This window comes from Xenopus laevis, chromosome 7S (assembly GCF_017654675.1).
Source record: "Xenopus laevis strain J_2021 chromosome 7S, Xenopus_laevis_v10.1, whole genome shotgun sequence".
Classification (NCBI taxonomy): domain Eukaryota; kingdom Metazoa; phylum Chordata; class Amphibia; order Anura; family Pipidae; genus Xenopus; species Xenopus laevis.
Window position 1 is genome coordinate 106704520 of NC_054384.1, and position 18384 is coordinate 106722903.

The window sequence follows — 18384 nt, forward strand, 5'->3', positions numbered from 1 at the left end:
GGATCTGTGCTATGTTTAAATAGATATACTGTTCTGGTTAAGAACTACTGGCCCCCATTTATTGTGAGATTACACCTAGTTACAGTTGCACTACACCCTGCCTCCATCCCATTGCGAGGGCTTACCCCTGAGAGAGGGCCTCATTTATGGTATTACCCCACACTGAAAGTAGCTAAAACTGACCACAGTAAAGTCTACTTTACTATAACGCTACTACTACGTAGGTATAAAGTATGTGTGTATATCACAGTATATTCAAAATGAAGGCAGCCTCCCTCTGTCCCTGTGGGTCCTGATTCTGAAAAACCGAAATAATAAACAATTTTTATTTAAAGTGTGTTTGGTTTACATATTTAAGGTGGGCCGTGTTGTTTTTTGTGCAGTTGAATTTATGAACCCTGATTTATTTTGCTTTTATCCTCCGCTTTTCCCTAAAGAAGTTGGGTTTGGCCAATCAAATGAGCTGGAGTTGTAGAGCTGTCTACTGTATTTCCCAAGTTGCTCCACCTTATGAAGTGCTCCATTTGGTGGCTGAGACATATGGAAGAGACCATGAGATGATAGCAGGAATTTCAGATGAAATGGAACCATCTTCGTACTGTAAGTTCACCCCTTCCCTTGCTTTGAGATGCTTTTGTGTTAGTGAGTTCACATCTTATTGTAAGTGTGACTCCAAGTCACTTCAAGGCAGATTGATTGTGATCATTATTCCTTATTATGGTTCCATTTTTGTTCAGATGCTTCTTCTCATCTTTAGTTCTTTACCCAAAAGCTCACTTGATGGGCTCTGTATCACTACATAAGGATCTATACTGTACATTAATATCCCTATAAAACTACTTGCACATTTGGAAGACGAGGTGGGAAGGGCAAAGTGGATCCAATGCAACTATAGGGGAGTGCAAGGAGCATCTTTGGACTTTAATGAATAGCATCAATGCTTGCAACACGTAGGGGCAAATTTACTTATGGTCGAATATCGAGGGTTAATTAACCCTCGATATTCGGCTGCCGTATTGAAATCCTTCGACTTCGAAGTCGAAGGATTTACCGCAAATAGTTAGATCGAACTATCGAAAGAAAAACGATTAAATCCGTTAAACGATTTTAATCCATCGATCGAACGATTTTTCTTCGACCTAAAAATTGTTCCAAAGCCTATGGGGACCTTCCCCATAGGCCAACATTGACTTCGGTAGGTTTTAGGTGGCGAACTAGGGGGTCGAAGTTTTTTTTGAAAGAGACAGTACTTCGACAATCGAATGGTCGAATAGTTGAACGATTTTTATTTCGAATCGTTTGATTCAAAGTCGTAGTCGAAGGTCGAAGTAGCCAAAAAAATCATTCGAAATTCAACGTTTTTTTTTATTCTATTCCTTCACTCGAACTAAGTAAATGGGCCCTGTAGTATCTATTTTTGTGCAACCCCATGTCATAAACAGGTCCTATAAGTAGTAAAACATTTCAAGTTTGCTCAGCTTTAGACTTACTGTAAATCTACTGGATAGTGAATATCATGACCTGCATGAATGAAAACCTTCATAGACATAGAGCCCTCTACAGTTTACTCATTATGTAATAACTGAAGCAATACCTTGATTTATTAAACATTAGTGTTGCCATCAATAAATAAATAAATGCATAAAAAAACTTTTTCACTATCATATGACTGGGACCTGCCTACCCTAAGAATGGACTAATTATCTGTTCTGAAAAAATCTGTTCTGATTTGGTAGGAGTAGTTTTAAGAAAACTCAAAGAAATTTTCTGATTTTATTAAACAACCTGTAGTGTAAAATCCACAAAAAAACTGAAATGCAAGACTTCTTTTGGATTTTTTTTTTCACTAGTAATTGTCCAAATAATTTCTAACGGTTTTACCATTATTTATTTATTTATTTTTGATTGTTCAGCACTTTTTTCCCATTTGTACTATTTACTGTATATTTGGAACAACATTGGTGGATTTAGAGAGAATACTCATGACGCTGGACAATTACGGATTAAAGTGAACACTGCTGAAAGGATTAAGACAGAACGCAGGGGAGCACTGGGCAAAAACACTCATGTGTAAGAAAAACCCTAAGGCTCATTGTTCAGGGTTTTCCGATTAGTGTATGTACAGCCAAAGGAATCAACATTTTGGGTAAGAGGGAATCCTGGGAAAGGAAGGTTAACTTTTTCCATTTTCTTAAAATACCAGTTAGTGGTTGTAGAACTTTATCACTAGTGATGGGCGAATTTAGGGCATTTCGCCAAAAAATTCTTGAAAACGCCGGGAAAATAACGAGACAACAAAACAAGAAAAAACAAGGCGCCGGTTTGCGAATTTTTCACCGTTTCCAAGAATTTATTCGCCGGCGGCAAATCGCGGGGATTCTCCACGAATTTGCGCCTGCCGAATGAATTCGCCCATCACTATTTATCAGTTACAGCCTTTTGGAACCTTTTGTCAGGGTCTCTGCTAACTTTGACCTTTTATTGTGCAACCCCTTAAAGTTTGGCCACAAAAAGCCCCTTCATTTATAGAGGTTGTAATGCTCCTCTTCTTGGGTCAACTCATGACCCCCAGAGTTTCCTAGTTTAGCCACTAGGTGGCACTGTGTAATAATATAGATTTGCAGGGTCAGACTGGGCAGGCAGGACATCGGGAAAAAACCCGGTGGGCCTCAGCCCTCATGGGCCCCTGCCAGCCCAAACCAGCTCCCTGATCAACTGCCCCCCCCTCCCAAAAAAACAAAATGTGGCCCGGTGCACCAGTGTTCCCACATGTGGGGCCTGGAAGTTTGGAACCTGGTGGGCTCTCATTGGTCCACTCTGACCCTGTTTATTTGCAAGCCTATGGTTCTAAAGGGTTTACCTTAAGGGTATGTAGGGGTATGTAGGGTTGCCATCTTTTCCAGTCCCCCTTTATGGAAGGATGGGGGGGCAGGAGTGGGCGTCACAGAGAGGCGTGTCTGTGATGTCATGGGGGGAATAGTGACATTGGGCGCAAGGCAATATCATTGTGGGGCAGGGTGTTGATGTGGCAATCAGCCAATCAGAAAAAGTTGCCAATGTTTGGCCCATCTAACTCCGGGCAGGGGGCGGAGCCGCAATGGGAGGGGGTGGTTTTGTGACATCAGGAGCGGGTATATGAAATGGTGATTGGCCGCATCAATCATAGAAATTACTGCCCAGTTTTCCTAATTTGCAAAACCAGACAGGCAGTTTTGACCCGGGCAGCCCATCAAAAAACCTTGTTGTCCGGGTCAATGGACAGGTGGGAACCTCACGTCAATCTAGGGGAATCCTGCCTGATTTTCATAATTTTATAAAACAGGGAACTGGGGCATTGATCAATCCCCACTCTTTTTTGTATGCTCCTCCGTCTAATACAGGGTTCAGTTTCCAGGTAGGTAAACCAGTTTCACTGCTAAAATGTCCATTATTATGGGATATCCTGTAGACTAAACCATCTGAGCCGCTGCTAAAGAGCCAATTGCAGGGAATCAAGAACAACCGGGCAGCCAATGGGATTCACTGCAATGACAAGAGTCTGTTACATTAAAAATATATTTATTTATTACTATAAAAATATAGGGCATGATACATTTTGTTGAAAGGCTCTGTGAACATAATTAAATGTATTTACATTATGTGCAATCTATAAAAAGACCTTCATGTGATCACCTGAGATTTAGATTTCTTAAAATCTATTTTTTTTTTTTTTTTTTTTTTAACCAGTGAGTGGTTTTATAATGATTGCATAATAATAATAATAATAATAATGTCTGTTTTCACTGTTGTCAAAAGGGGTCAGAAGCCCCTGTGCCTTTGTAATTAACAGGTACATTATCCCTTATAATACATGAGTGATACTCAGAGTTCCCTGTATAACTCAGCCTGCAGCTTTGTGTCTTTATATGGTCACAGAACAACCCCTCAGTGACTTCTAATATCCTTATCATTTACATTAGGGGGTACACTATCCCTTATAATACATGAGTGATACTCAGAGTTCCCTGTATAACTCAGCCTGCAGCCTTGTGTCTTTATATGGTCACAGAACCTCTCAGTGACTTCTAATATCCTTATCATTTACAGTAGGGGGTACATTATCCCTTATAATACATGAGTGATACTCAAGAGTTCCCTGTATAACTCAGCCTGCAGCCTTGTGCCTTTATATGGTCACAGAACCTCTCAGTGACTTCTAATATCCTTATCATTTACAGTAGGGGGTACATTATCCCTTATAATACATGAGTGATACTCAGAGTTCCCTGTATAACTCAGCCTGCAGCCTTGTGCCTTTATATGGTCACAGAACACCCCTCAGTGACTTCTAATATCCTTATCATTTACAGTAGGGGGTACATTATCCCTTATAATACATGAGTGATACTCAGAGTTCCCTGTATAACTCAGCCTGCAGCCTTGTGCCTTTATATGGTCACAGAACAACCCCTCAGTGACTTCTAATATCCTTATCATTTACAGTAGGGGGTATGTTACAGAAATGTTTTTAATCCCTTTGTGCAATGAGAGAAGGTTGCATCTTAGCACATATCCCATGTAACAGGATCATCACCCAAACATGAAGATGTCAGTCCATCAGTTGACAGAGAACGTGGCTAATTGGCAATGTAATTTCCGATTGGCTTTAGGACAAGAGGATTATTCGCTCCACCTCCCAACACAAATATGTTCTTCAGCTTGGCTCATAGAAGAATTCCTGAGAAATGTATCTCCTTTAAAAGGTGAGTGAGCCCCTTGGGAAGGCGAGTCAGACCTGAGTGGCATGCTTCATATTTCGGGGTCTGTTTGGGGTGCTGTACTCACTTGTATTGACAGGACTTGTATTGCGGCTAGTACTTTCATTGGAAGACTGCAAAAGACCAGAGACAACAAAAAATAATTGGCTACATGAATTTGTTAGAACGTTGGCTCAGTTTACAGGACTATTATACCAGTTACACATGTTAAATAGAAAAGTAGAAATTCCTAAGAGTCAATGGTGAAGGCCATTCAAGGTATGGCTGTGATCTTATTATGCACAAGTAATGAAGCCCATATGGCTCATAATCAGGTCCGGACTGAGAATTAAAATAGGCCCTGGCATTTCAGGTACACAGAGGCCCAATCAGCCCACACGGAGGCCCAAACAGCCCCCACCAGCCCACTTAATACTGACTTTCTATGGCACTCTATAGCAGCCCCTCTGCCAGAACCCACAGATTGCCAATCCGGGCCTGGTTCATATCTATTTCTGCCTATTGCTCTAGTCAGGGTCTCACCATTGTATTTGGAATTGAATGAACTCTTGGCTCATTTTGGCAGTACACCCAGTTTTTATGCAACCAAACTTAAATGCAAACTTAGAACTCAAAATTATGCACCTGCTTTGAGGAGCAACATCCAAGAGGTCAGATATGCTGCTCACGAGCCACTGGTTGAGGACCACGGTTCTGAGGGTTCATGGTCAATCTGATGCTCTTCAGCATTCTCAAGGAGAAGAATTCCTCAAAATAGTAAAAATCCTCTGGCACCATTTCACATAGCAATGTATGGTGGGACAAGGTCACTCTCAGGATACCTGGGAAAATCTAGGATGACGTTTACATGTCCCCTTGGCTCATAACAGAATGGGTCCAGGACTCTGTGCTCAATTCAGGGTGTTTTATGTCCTCCTGAGACACCGAAGGGGGAATATTAAAAGCAGCTCAAGACATAATGAGGAGAGCTCTGGTCTGGGGTAAGAGACACATGAGCGTTGCCTTGTGAACTGAGCAAGAGACTTTGGAATAATATGAGATTGGATTTTGCTTTGATAGCCTCTGTTTGGAGATGAGCAGTAGGTCTACTGAAGACTGAACTTAGTTAAAAGCCTATTAAAACAGCAAACATCTGTTTTGTGCCATTTTTCTTTGAAGAAGTTTTTGAGAGTTGTATCCAGTGGGCTGCTTTCCCCCCCAGAAAACTAGTTCCAGCTCCCTAAACCCTGACAATGAGAGAGACTCTTCTAATAGACCGAACCTCTCAGAGATGATGAAGCACCTCTTGGTGTTTGGAACTTTGCGAGTGTATAAGACTATGAACGTTTCTTCCATAGAGATCAGATCATAAATATAATTACTGCTGGAGATTAAAGAACCCATTACAGTCCTAGATATGGTATAGGGGACAAGCAGCGTTATGTATCTTTATCTTATTGAAGAATGTGCATTAAACTGTTACCTGAGTTGTTGTTTCCCAGCGAGCGCGCCCTTTGTTCTGTGTGTTCTGTACATTTTGGCTCAACGTACCCGGCCCCTATATGGAACAGCAACATTAGATAAATGAGGGGAGAATAAGAAACCCAAAGGTGTCATTACATCAAGGCATTAAAGGAGAACTAAACCCTAAAAATGAATGTGGCTGAAAATGGCATATTTTATATAGTGAACTTATTGCACGAGGCTAAAGTTTGAGCTTGTCAATAGCAGCAATGATCCAGGACTTCAAACTTGTCACAGGGGGTCACCATCTTGGAAAGTGTCTGTGACACTCACATGCTCAGTGGGCTCTGATTGGCTGTTGAGAAGCTAAGCTTAGGGCTCCTCACTAATTATCCAGCAGAAAATGAGCTTCCCTGGCTGTAATATAAGCTGATGATACAGGTTTGCTGATTATTAATTGCACTGGTTTCTGTTCTGCCATGTAGTAATTATGTGTATTAATTACTAATCAGCCTTATATTGTGACATTTCTATTCTATGTGTACTGTATATTGTGAGTGGGTCCCTAAGCTCAGTAAGTGACAGCAGCACAGAGCATGTGAATCAGTGAATCAGCAGAAAAGAAGATGGGGAGCTACTGGGGCATCTTTGGAGACACAGATCTTTACTGCTAAAGGGCTGTGGTTGCCTTGGGCTGGTACAGAAGCACAAAACATCATGTACAACATTTCTACCTATTTCTTTAGTTAGGCTTTAGTCTCCTTTCACCTAGGTCCAGTCTTCTGAGAACATGTGAACTCTGTGCCCTGGCAAGAATTAAACAAACACCCGCTGTGCCCGCCTTGGGTATGTACATTGGCAACATGAATGGGGCCTTGGGTTTTATATTGTAACAGGCCTAAAGGACTCACCATGATGTAGGAACCCATGGAGATGGAGGAGTTTCGGTACAAGATATTGTTTTGGGTGAAATACGCAGGGTCATCTGGAGACAGGGTGGTTCCCGACACCTGCAATAGGTGGATCAGAGACAAGGAATGAGACTAGAAGATTCAGAGAAGAGGCCACTGAAGTGAGACTTGAACAAAGAACTTACTGTGCGAAGAACGTCCTTATGTTTAGGCCCTGAAGGAGTCTTTTCTTTTGCACCTAAGTGGCAGTTGGATAATGACAGGTCAGTGTAATGTAAGAATGCAATCACAAAGAATGAGCTGATTAAACACAAGACAAGCAAATGAAAGAACAAACTTGTTATCTCCAATCGCCCAATAGACAAACGCTCTACACTCTTAGAGTGGAGTATTTGTATATTTTCATTCTTAACCTCAGTATTAATTTAAAAAAAATTGTAATGTCTCAAAAAGATGTCAGGCAAGGACTCCATGTAATGACTAATCATGTAGCAATGAGCCAGTGAGGAAGAGACTACTAATGGAAGGAGGATCAGTAGAATTTGGCAGCCAGTGGCGTAACTAGATGTTGCTGGGCCCCACAGCAAATTAATTTTAGGGCCCCCAACATATCCAGTGTTTGTCCTGTTTTACCAATATATGTTCAAATTGCTCATCAATAAGAGCCTCATGGGGCCCCCTGTACCTCCTGGGGCCCCCTGTACCTCCTGGGCCCCCCTGCAGCCACAGGGTCTGCTTCCACTGTAGTTACGCACCTGTTGGCAGCACATTAGAACCATGATGTTGGTTGGGTTGTCTAAAAATGTGCTTTTAGTGCCTTGAAGGTTGAAGCAACCTAAGCCACTTGATATTTTCAGCCTGATTTTGTCTATTCGGATTTCAGCCCATCCGCTCATTCAGACCACTGCTGTGAGGAACGTACCTGGTGGTCTAGTGGGGGGATGGCAGGGACGCGTTGCGCGGTCTCTGTTCGGCCGCAGGCGCCTGTGTCTTGTGAAGTTTAAAGGCGCGATGGCGTGATTACGCCAGTGCGCAATGGAGAGAAATTTGAACAGTATATAAGGCTCATTGGGGCTGGGAGACCTTGCCCATGATAGGATCTTGTTCCTGGTGCTTTGTGAGCTTTATTCTGATTCTGGTTTTGACCCCTGCCTGGCTATACGATTATCCTGACTTCTATATCTGACCCTTGCCTGAATATCGACTATCCTTCTGCAGAACCCTCCTGTCTGATTGATTACCCGGGTTTGACCTTTGCCTGCCTGATTACGATTGACTTCTGCCTGCCTCGACCCGGCTTGTACTGACTACGATTCTGGTTTCCTGTTTTGTACCGTGACCCTTGGTCTAAAGACTCTCGCTAACAGTCGTGCCCCTCTGTCTATCCAGAACCTCTAGCCTTGCACCTCTCATTTAATTCCTGGTGGCATCCAAGTAACTGAGGGCTCCTCCCGAGGCCAATGGCAGATGAAGCACGAGCCAAGGCCAGGGTGTTTGGCATTTGTTCTGGTGTTGGGTGCCGACCGTGACAACTGCCAAGATCAATGGGACCCTTTAAATGACATCCAGGCTTACAATAGAGTAGAGAGCTGTAGAATTAAAAATAACCTTCTACAAATCATCCGCAGTAACAGTTTCGGACTGGCCCGGCGGGACACCGGGAAAATACCCGGTGGGCCCCGACCTTCAAGGGGCCCCGCCGGGCCAGACCCCCAATCGTAATAGTTAAAAAAAAAAAAACGTAGCCGGCGCGATGCGCTGTCTGCGCATTCTCGTCGGCACGGGTGCCGTCTGCGCATGCGCGCCGGCATGGGACAACGGCAAAGGGGAGCGCGGCGCTGGTGCCGCAGCAAGGGGAGGCAGGGGCCCTGCAGCAAGGGGAGGCGGGGGCTGGGGGACTGGGGGGGCCCTGGACAGCAGTCCCGGTGGGCCCCAGGCCCCCCAGTCCGACCCTGCGCAGTAATGATGGGTCTAATCAGTCCCGTTTAACTTCACCCACAAAAATTGCGAAACATTGAAAAATTCTTCGAAACACATTGAAATGGCTGTCAAAATAATTTTGAAGCATGACAATTTTTATGTGTGCAACAACTTTTATGCACGGGACAATTTTTATGCACAAGAAAATTTTATACGCACAGGACAATTTTTACGCACGGAATAATTTTTACGCACGGGACAATTTTTACGCACGGGACAATTTTTACGCACGGGACAATTTTTACGCACAGGACTCTTTTTTCCAAATGCATTAAAGTCAATGGGCATCAAAATTATTGTGATGTGTGACAATTATTATACGTACAACTTTTTTGTTGCAGCAAATTTTTTCGCAGTGAATCCATGCCTGCCCGATAAATGCCCGATAAATTGGCCCAGCACTAATCCAAAGTATAAATCATTGTCTGTCTGACGTATTGTCTGCACATAACAAGGTTACAGTTATTTCAATACATTGCTGAATCAGCCTCAGTAACTTCAATATCTGGGGCATTAAAGAATCATTGCGCCCAAATTAATTCTCCTTTTTACTTCCAAGATGGACTTCATTAATATCTTGTAAATAGATAGCCCTGTCCCTAGGTGGCCTTCTGGCTGGGCCTCTACAACCATTGCTTAAATTTCCACAGGGAAAGTCAACATTAGAAGAATAAAATTATTAGGGATACACCAAATCCATTATTTGGGATTTGACCGAGTTCCCAAATCCTTTGTGAAAGATTCGGTAAAATACTGAACCGAATTTGCATATGCAAATTAGGGCTGGGAAAGGAAAAAGTGGGAAAAAAATTACTTCCTTGTTTTTTATGAAAAGACGTGATTTCCCTTCCCATCCCTAATTTACATTTTTTTTAGGATTTGGTTCGGCCAAGTCAAGGATTCGGCTGAATCTAAATCCTGCTGAAAAAGGCTGAATCCTGGATTCGTTGCATCCCTAAATATTATAGAACAACAATGTTCTCGAGGTTCTGGTATCTGTGACCATTCGTTTTCCACATCACGTTTAGGATTTACCTTTCTTGTGCCGTCCCCAGCATACGAGTAACACAATGAGAGCAATGAGCAGCAGAGCGCCAAACACAGAGCCAATCACAATCCCAGCTATGGCTCCAGGACTGAGGGACCCACTAGAAGAAGCGGCAGCTAGAAGTGGCAGTGAGAAGGTGGATTAGAATTATTGTGCTTGGACAAATCAGGTTGTACATCATAAAGGTGGTTAAAGGAGAGGGAAAGTCATTGTAAACTTGGGGTAAAATGACTTTCCTTCTCCTTTAAGTACAAGGGTATAGAAGTTCATAGTGCAAAACCATTGGCATAACAAGATGTTACTGGGCCCCACAGCAAATTAATTTAAGGGCCCCCAACATATTGTCCTGTTTTACCAATATATGTTGAAATTAGTCTTTATTTGGGCCTCATGGGGCCCCCTATAACTCTTGGGCCCCCCAGCAGCTGCAAAGTCTGCTTTCTCTGTAGTTAAACCCCATATTAGGTGCCCACAATGCACAATCTTTCTCCAACACAAACATTCATTTGGAAATACAAGATCCTTCAGTAAATCAATGAAAGTCCCCAATGGCACCAGAAATCTTAATCAAATAACTCACGGAAAACAACGAGGCTGCGAGTGCCCCAGTCACTGCTCACTGGGTTGGTTATGGTGCAGGTGTAGTTCCCATTCTGCGTCTTGTTGGGCTGATTGATCTGCAGAGTTTTATTTTCGTCCAAAAAGCTGAAGCCGTAGGAGAAATTGAGGGGTCCCCCGTCCCACCCCCACATCACCTTTCCTTGTCCAATGGATGAGCTGCAGGTCAGACTGGCAGTTGCGGAGCCTTCTATCACCTCAGCTGGGGACTGAGTCACCGTCACATTCTGCACTTTATCTGCACGAAAAGCAACAACATTGGAGGGGAAATCTATTTTACAATATTAAATAACTCTAAATTCATCTCCATCTTCCTTCCAAGGCTCCACCCCTTTACCATTTTTTTCAACATACCCAGTTGCTGTACAGTTCATTATCATCTCTTTCATTCTGCCAAATGTCTATTGTACTTACCCACAGTGCTATCTATGCTGCCATAGTTTTATGGGATCTCTCTGTACAGACTATGAGCAAACTTAGGGACTGTTCCTGCTGAATTGTGCTTAGTACAAGGGAATACCTATGCTGCCATAGTTTTATGGGATCTCTCTGTACAGACTATGAGCAAACTTAGGGGCTGTTCTTGCTGAATTGTGCTTAGTACAGGGAATACCTATGCTGCCATAGTTTTATGGGATCTCTCTGTACAGACTATGAGCAAACTTAGGGGACTGTTCCTGCTGAATTGTGCTTAGTACAGGGAATACCTATGCTGTCATAGTTTTATGGGATCTCTCTGTACAGACTATGAGCAAACTTAGGGGACTGTTCCTGCTGAATTGTACTTAGTACAGGGAATACCTATGCTGCCATAGTTTTATGGGATCTCTCTGTACAGACTATGAGCAAATTAAGGGGACTGTTCCTGCTGAATTGTACTTAGTACAGGGAATACCTATGCTGCCATAGTTTTATGGGATCTCTCTGTACAGACTATGAGCAAACTTAGGGGCTGTTCTTGCTGAATTGTGCTTAGTACAGGGAATACCTATGCTGCCATAGTTTTATGGGATCTCTCTGTACAGACTATGAGCAAACTTAGGGGCTGTTCCTGCTGAATTGTGCTTAGTACAGGGAATACCTATGCTGCCATAGTTTTATGGGATCTCTCTGTACAGACTATGAGCAAACTTAGGGGACTGTTCCTGCTGAATTGTGCTTAGTACAGGGAATACCTATGCTGCCATAGTTTTATGGGATCTCTCTGTACAGACTATGAGCAAACTTAGGGGACTGTTCCTGCTGAATTGTGCTTAGTACAGGGAATACCTATGCTGCCATAGTTTTATGGGATCTCTCTGTACAGACTATGAGCAAACTTAGGGGACTGTTCCTGCTGAATTGTGCTTAGTACAGGGAATACCTATGCTGCCATAGTTTTATGGGATCTTCTGTACAGACTATGAGCAAACTTAGGGGCTGTTCTTGCTGAATTGTGCTTAGTACAGGGAATACCTATGCTGCCATAGTTTTATTGGCGATCTCTCTGTACAGGACTATGAGCAAACTTAGGGGACTGTTTCCTGCTGAATTGTGCTTAGTACAGGGAATACCTATGCTGCATAGTTTTATGGGATCTCTCTGTACAGACTATGAGCAAACTTAGGGGACTGTTCCTGCTGAATTGTTGCTAGTACAGGGAATACCTATGCTGCCATAGTTTTATGGGATCTCTCTTACAGGGCCCACAGGTTTAATTGTGCTTAGTTACCTATACTCTCTGTACAGACTATGAGCAAACTCAAAGACCTATACTGGTTAGGGAATTGTGCTTAGTACAGGGGCTGCTAGTGGTCACCTATGTCCTAATTGTGCTTAGTACAGGGGATACCTATGCTGCCATAGTTTATGGGATCTCTCTGTACAGACTATGAGCAAACTTAGGGGACTGTTCCTGCTGAATAGAATACCTATGCTGCCACACAAACTTATGCTGCCTTAGTACAGTTTCTCTCTGTACAGACTATGAGCAAAATTAGGGACTGTTCTGCTGAATTGTGCTTAGTACAGGGAATACCTATGCTGCCATAGTTTTATGGATCTCTCTGTACAGACTATGAGTTAGGGGACTGTTCCTGCTGAATTGTGCTTAGTACAGGGGATACCTATGCTGCCATAGTTTTATGGATCTCTCTGTACAGACTATGAGCAAATTAGGACTGTTCCTGCTGAATTGTGCAAGCAAACTTAGGGGACTGTTCCTGCTGAATTGTGCTTAGTACAGGGAATACCTATGCTGCCATAGTTTTATGGGATCTCTCTGTACAGACTATGAGCAAACTTAGGGGCTGTTCCTGCTGAATTGTGCTTAGTACTGTCTGTACTTACCATAGAATTTGACAGTGAATGACCGAACTCCCAGCAAATCTCCAATTACAGACACAGTAACATTGTACAGTCCCTGATCAGTCAGAGTAGTCTGGTTTATATGCAGGGAGCCATTATCATAGAGACTCATTCTATCGGGATACAGAACAGTATTCCCAGTGGGAGTCCATGTGGCAGTCACAGTGGAACTGATCAGCCAGGTGACGGTTGGACTTTTAGTGGTGCTGTATGAGATGGGCAGGAGAATGTCAGCTCCTGTGACAAAGTTGCCAGTAGCGTTGCTGCTCACAGTCAGCGCTTCTCCTCCTCTGCCTGTTCCAATACAAGGACGTGGGTTAGAAAAAGACAATCACACAAATCAATTCATTACACACCTACAGCTTCTACCTATCCATAAGTGCTGGGACCCACTACTGGCATGTACAATGTTCCTGTAAACGGGATAATACCTCCAGCAAATGTTACAGTGAGAGAAACGCCATCACCACCATATTATTCAATGAGAGCAGTGAGTCCTGCACATACCTGTACACAGGTATGGGATCCGTTATGCGGAAACCCGTTATCCATAAAGTTCCATATTACATAAAGGCCGTCTCCCATAGACTCCATTATAATCAAATAATACACAAAAGCCATGAATATCCTGTAAATTATATCCTTATAAACGGTGAGTTCTGATGTCATCAGTTATAAACGGTGAGTTCTGATGTCATTTCTGTCACATGACTCACCGAAACTTGTGTATTATAATAAATAAAGTACCCCCCAGTTGTAAAATATGAGGTATTAGAAGTTACCGAGGAGTTTCCTGACCTGTATAAAAACACTCGGGCCTTCGGCCTCGTGTTTTTATATGGTCATGAAACTCCTCGGTAACTTATAATATCCTTATATTTTACAAAAGGGGGTACTTTATTCACTATATAATCCAAAATTTTAAAAATGATTTCCTTTTACTCTGTAATAATAAAACAGTCGCTTGTACTTGATCCCAACTAAGATATAATTAATCCTTATTGGAAGCAAAACCAGCCTATTGGGTTTATTTAATATTTACATGATTTTCTAGTAGACTTAAGGTGTGAAGATCCAAATTACGGAAAGACTCGTTATCCGGAAAGCGCCAGGTCCTTTCTTTAATGAAAAAGAAACCTATCTCCAATATATTTTAATTAAAAAATGTGTACAGTTTTTATAAGAAACCTGACTGTATGCAGTGAAATTCTCCCTTCATTTACTGCTGTGGATAGGAATTGTCAGACTGTCCCTAACTGCTGAGCAGGGAAACAATCATACTTATGTACAGCAGGGGGAGCCCCCACCTTACTTCCAGCCATGCAGAACTAAAGCAGCTTTGTTTATGACGATCCCTAAGCAGCCCAGACCAAACTGAGCATGTGCACAGTCTTGGTCTTGCAAAGATGTATAACAAAGTTACAAGATGGTGACCCTTGTGGCCAACTTTGAAAGCATAAATGATTTGTTTGATTAGGCTTGTGGTGCAGTAAGTTCATGTTTATGTTTAGTATACAAAATACAGCATTTCTAGCCTTATTCTATTTTAGACTTTACATGCCCTTTAAAGTGGTATAGCAATAAAATAAATATGTGTTGGTGCATGAAACCAATGTGTTATACTTAGAAAAGTCATTTCTTCATGCCGACATTGGGAAGAGTCATTAAGATGATTAAGTATTTTTTGCTTTATCTTATGAAACAGCAGTTCTGCCAACTGGGAAACCCCAGGTCCCAAGTATTCCGGATAATAGAGCCCGGTCCTGAACAACAGCCACATTATCCTCCTATAATGACTTGACTGATACTGGGCCCCCAGCTTGTTAATAGTGACACCAACTGGACCCCCAGCTCAGGTAAATCACAGTCATGTTATATCCAGTGTCTGAATTGCCAAGTGCTCACTAAAGGCTGTTCACCTTTAAATTAACCGTTAGTATGATGTAGAGTTATTCTGAGACAATTTGTAATAGATTTTTTTTTATTTTTTGTGGCTTCTGAGTTATTTAGCTTTTTATTCAGCAGCTCTCCAGTTTGCAATTTCAGGCATCTGGTTGCTAGGGTCCAAATGACCCTAGCAACCATGCATTGCATTTGAATAAGAAACGAATATGAATAGGAAAACCATGAATAGCAAATGGAGTAATAAAAAGTAGCAATAACAATACATGTGTAGCCTTTCAGAGCATTTGTATTTTTTTTTTAGATGGGGTCAGTGACCCCCTTATGAAAGTCAAAAGGGGGTCAAACTGCTTACAAACTGCCTCTTCCTCTCCTGTTCTGCTGTTTTCACAAAGGACTGGGTGACTGCACATGTTACTATTATGATTTTGCTTATTGCTGCCCAATATCAGCATTTTTATTCCCCCTTTAACGTCTGTATAAACAGGATACTCACTAAATGCCTGGGACTAGGGGTGCAGAACAGGCTCCTCCCTCCTGCCGGCCCTAGTTGGGGGGACTGGGGCGGAACCATCTGACTTTCTCCCATTCTGTATTCAGTTGTAGTACAAGGACATGACTCTGGGAAATCAATAGTCTCCTGCACAAAAGAAGCTTTCAACCAGCACAGCAATGTCTGAGAAATCCAACTTTTTTTTTTTTAAATTTAGAAAAAAGTACTTTTGTGCATAGAGAAATCTCATACAATAGATACATATCCTTCCTTGCGCTCACAACACAGCAGTCCTGTCCTGCTTTATGGCAGCTGAGATTCTAGCTATCTGTATAACAGAACATTCTGTCCCAGTGGCTGCACAGATCCTATCTGATCCCCATTGTAAGCAGCAGTCCTGTCCTGCTTTATGGCAGCTGAGATTCTAGCTATCTGTATAACAGAACATTCTGTCCCAGTGGCTGCACAGACATTGATTATTTAATGTTGTGCACAGAGGGTCTAATTAGCATCCTTTGTAATTACAATACTCATTTATGAAGGAAATCTTTGAAGTTTACTTCCCTGAAAAACTTTAAAACTATGGATTTTCTCAATGAGACTGAAGTGGTGATGGATAACAATGGCCCATATAACTAATAACAATCAAATGGTGAAGCTCAGCATGGGACTCATACCTCCCAACTGTCCCGTTTTTAGAGGGACAGTCCCTCTTTTGAAGCTCAACCCGCAGTCCCTCATTTATACTGGAAAGTCCAGTATAAACAGCCACTAAACAGCCAGAAAAAGAAATAAAGTTTCTCACTTAATTGGCTTTTAACAGAGAGCCCAAAACAACCACAGCTGGAGATAAGATACTTCTGTAACATTTTCTAGATAAGCAAATAAGTGATTGTAACAATATAAGATAACAGGTCCCTTGGGAGAAGTTAGACTCACAGTTTAAAGGACAAGTCACCTTCATTAGCAAAACTGTAATAACGGAATAAAACACAGAAATATGTTCCAACTTAATTTACTAGGGTTGAACTAACCCAGCAACTGTGTAATGGTACATACGAAGAGTAGGAAATACTTTGTAACGTTTAGCGAGAGCTCAGCCAAACCCAGGTGCCATAAATGTACTTATACTGTGTGTAGATGGCAGTTTCATGGTGACTGCCACTTGTGTGTAGTTTCTGTTTACATAAATGGCCTCATTGTTATAAGAACAGCAGGGCCTGTGTAACAAAGAATGAATTGCTTCTCTATAGAACAGTCATACACTCACACAACTCTATAGCTTGTATTATCCACACTCTATTATCTACACTTGCTGAAAGGCATTGTAGTCTGCATCATCATTCCCATCAGCCCCTGCCCCAGTGGAGTTTACAATCTAAGGTCCCTATCACATTCCTGTCAGCCCTTGACCTAGTGGAGTTTACAATCTAATGTCCCCATCGCATTCCCATCAGCCCCTGCCCCAGTGAGTTTACAATCTAAGGTCCCTATCACATTCCCATCAGCCCCTGCCTCAGTGAGCTTATAGTCTAAGGTCTCTATTACATTCCCATTAGCCCCTGCCCCAGTGGAGTTTACAATCTAATGTCCCGATTACATTCCCATCAGCCCCAGTGGAGCTTACAATCTAAGGTTCCTAACACATTCCCATCAGCCCCTGACCCAGTAGAGCTTACATTCTAAGGTCCCTATCACATTCCTATCAGGCACTGCCACAGCGAGCTTGCAATCTAATGTCCCTATCACATTCCCATTAGCCCCAGTGGAGGTTACAATCTAAGGTCCCTATCACATTCCCATTAGCCCCAGTGAGCTTACAATCTAAGGTCCCTATCACAGTCACACACACACTGGGGTCAGTTTATCAGGAGCCAGTTAACCTGTCTGTATGTTGTTGGAGTGAGATAAAAAAAAAACCCATGCGGATGGGGGAGAAGTGAATGCAGGTTATTTTTAAGAAGTAGAAATCAATTAAAAATGTTTTAAATTTTGATTCCTTTTGCAGGAGGCAGTGCCCCTTCCCTGTGCTTCTCAGATATGAGTGGGAAACTAAATAAAGTGCAGGTATTAGACTTTTTTTTTATTATACTTTTCGAGGCATTCGTCTATATAATTGGGAGGGTTAGAAATCAAATGTCGCGACTCACAGTACTTACAGGATGCAGAGACAAGTGACATATATGATACTAATAGACAAGTATTTCCCATACAGAGGTGAGGGGTAGGAGCTGCCTCTCTGTACTGACCGTATGATAGCGATTAGTAGAATTGTAGTAAAGTAAACTGCTCACTCAATGCTTTATCTCTCTCTATCCCAGAATAAGAAGGGTTAAATGAACCTACCGTAAAGCAGCAGCAGGACAAGCACCCAGGTAAGTGTCACCAGCCTCTCCATCTCCAACAGATAGAGCACTAACACATCTCCCCCAGACACACAGCACTAACACATCTCCCCCAGCAGCACCCGCTCACTCATAACGGTCTCCTCCCCACCTGGCCAGGTGTGGCCAAATGGAACAGGTGCATTTCCTGTGCTCACCTGGAAGAGGTAAGAGAGAGAGAGAGACAGGAGGGGAACGAGTGAGGGGGAGGGGGATACAGTTCTCTATACACAGGCTCAGTCTCTATGGCCTCAGGGTCAATGAGGCACCAGCTGGGAATTGAGCTACAAGGGGTTGCAGAACTTTATATAAGTCCCTTACAGACCTACAGCATTTTCATATTACTTGTCAACCATGCCTAAGCAATAGGGATATGTGCTAAGATGCAACCTTCTCTCATTGCACAAAGGAATTAGAACATTTCTGTAATGTACCCCCTACTGTAAATTATAAGGATATTAGAAGTCACTGAGGGGTTCTGTGACCATATAAAGGCACAAGG

The 18384-nt window shown here is 42.5% G+C and overlaps 1 protein-coding gene across 2 annotated transcripts; it reads right to left on the reverse strand.

The window, feature by feature from the left end:
• Positions 1 to 4386: 4386 nt before the first annotated feature.
• On the reverse strand, positions 4387 to 18106 carry LOC108706106 (hepatocyte cell adhesion molecule-like). Of its 2 annotated transcripts, none has more exons than XM_041571698.1 (8): positions 17841 to 18106; positions 13086 to 13393; positions 10720 to 10995; positions 10127 to 10255; positions 7297 to 7349; positions 7112 to 7210; positions 6220 to 6294; positions 4387 to 4870 (listed from the first exon to the last, which is right to left on the reverse strand). In XM_041571698.1, exons 1-8 carry the CDS (start codon positions 17894 to 17896, stop codon positions 4769 to 4771), a joined length of 1098 nt encoding a protein of 365 aa, XP_041427632.1. In that variant the 5' UTR covers positions 17897 to 18106; the 3' UTR covers positions 4387 to 4768. The 2 variants fall into 2 exon arrangements, with proteins under 2 accessions (XP_041427632.1, XP_041427631.1); XM_041571697.1 differs by having other exon boundaries at positions 13086 to 13397; positions 17845 to 18097.
• Between the last annotated feature and the right edge of the window lie 278 nt (positions 18107 to 18384).

Excerpts from the sequence above, each read along its gene's own strand:
- LOC108706106 (XM_041571698.1), bottom strand. The coding sequence starts at position 17,896 with ATGGAGAGGCTGGTGACACTTACCTGGGTGCTTGTCCTGCTGCTGCTT. Across the intron at positions 10,256-10,719 it reads TCGCAGCCTCGTTGTTTTCC|CTGCCGCTTCTTCTAGTGGG; the intron begins GTGAGTTATTTG and ends TGCCACTTCTAG. Across the intron at positions 7,211-7,296 it reads ATAAGGACGTTCTTCGCACA|GTGTCGGGAACCACCCTGTC; the intron begins GTAAGTTCTTTG and ends CACCTATTGCAG.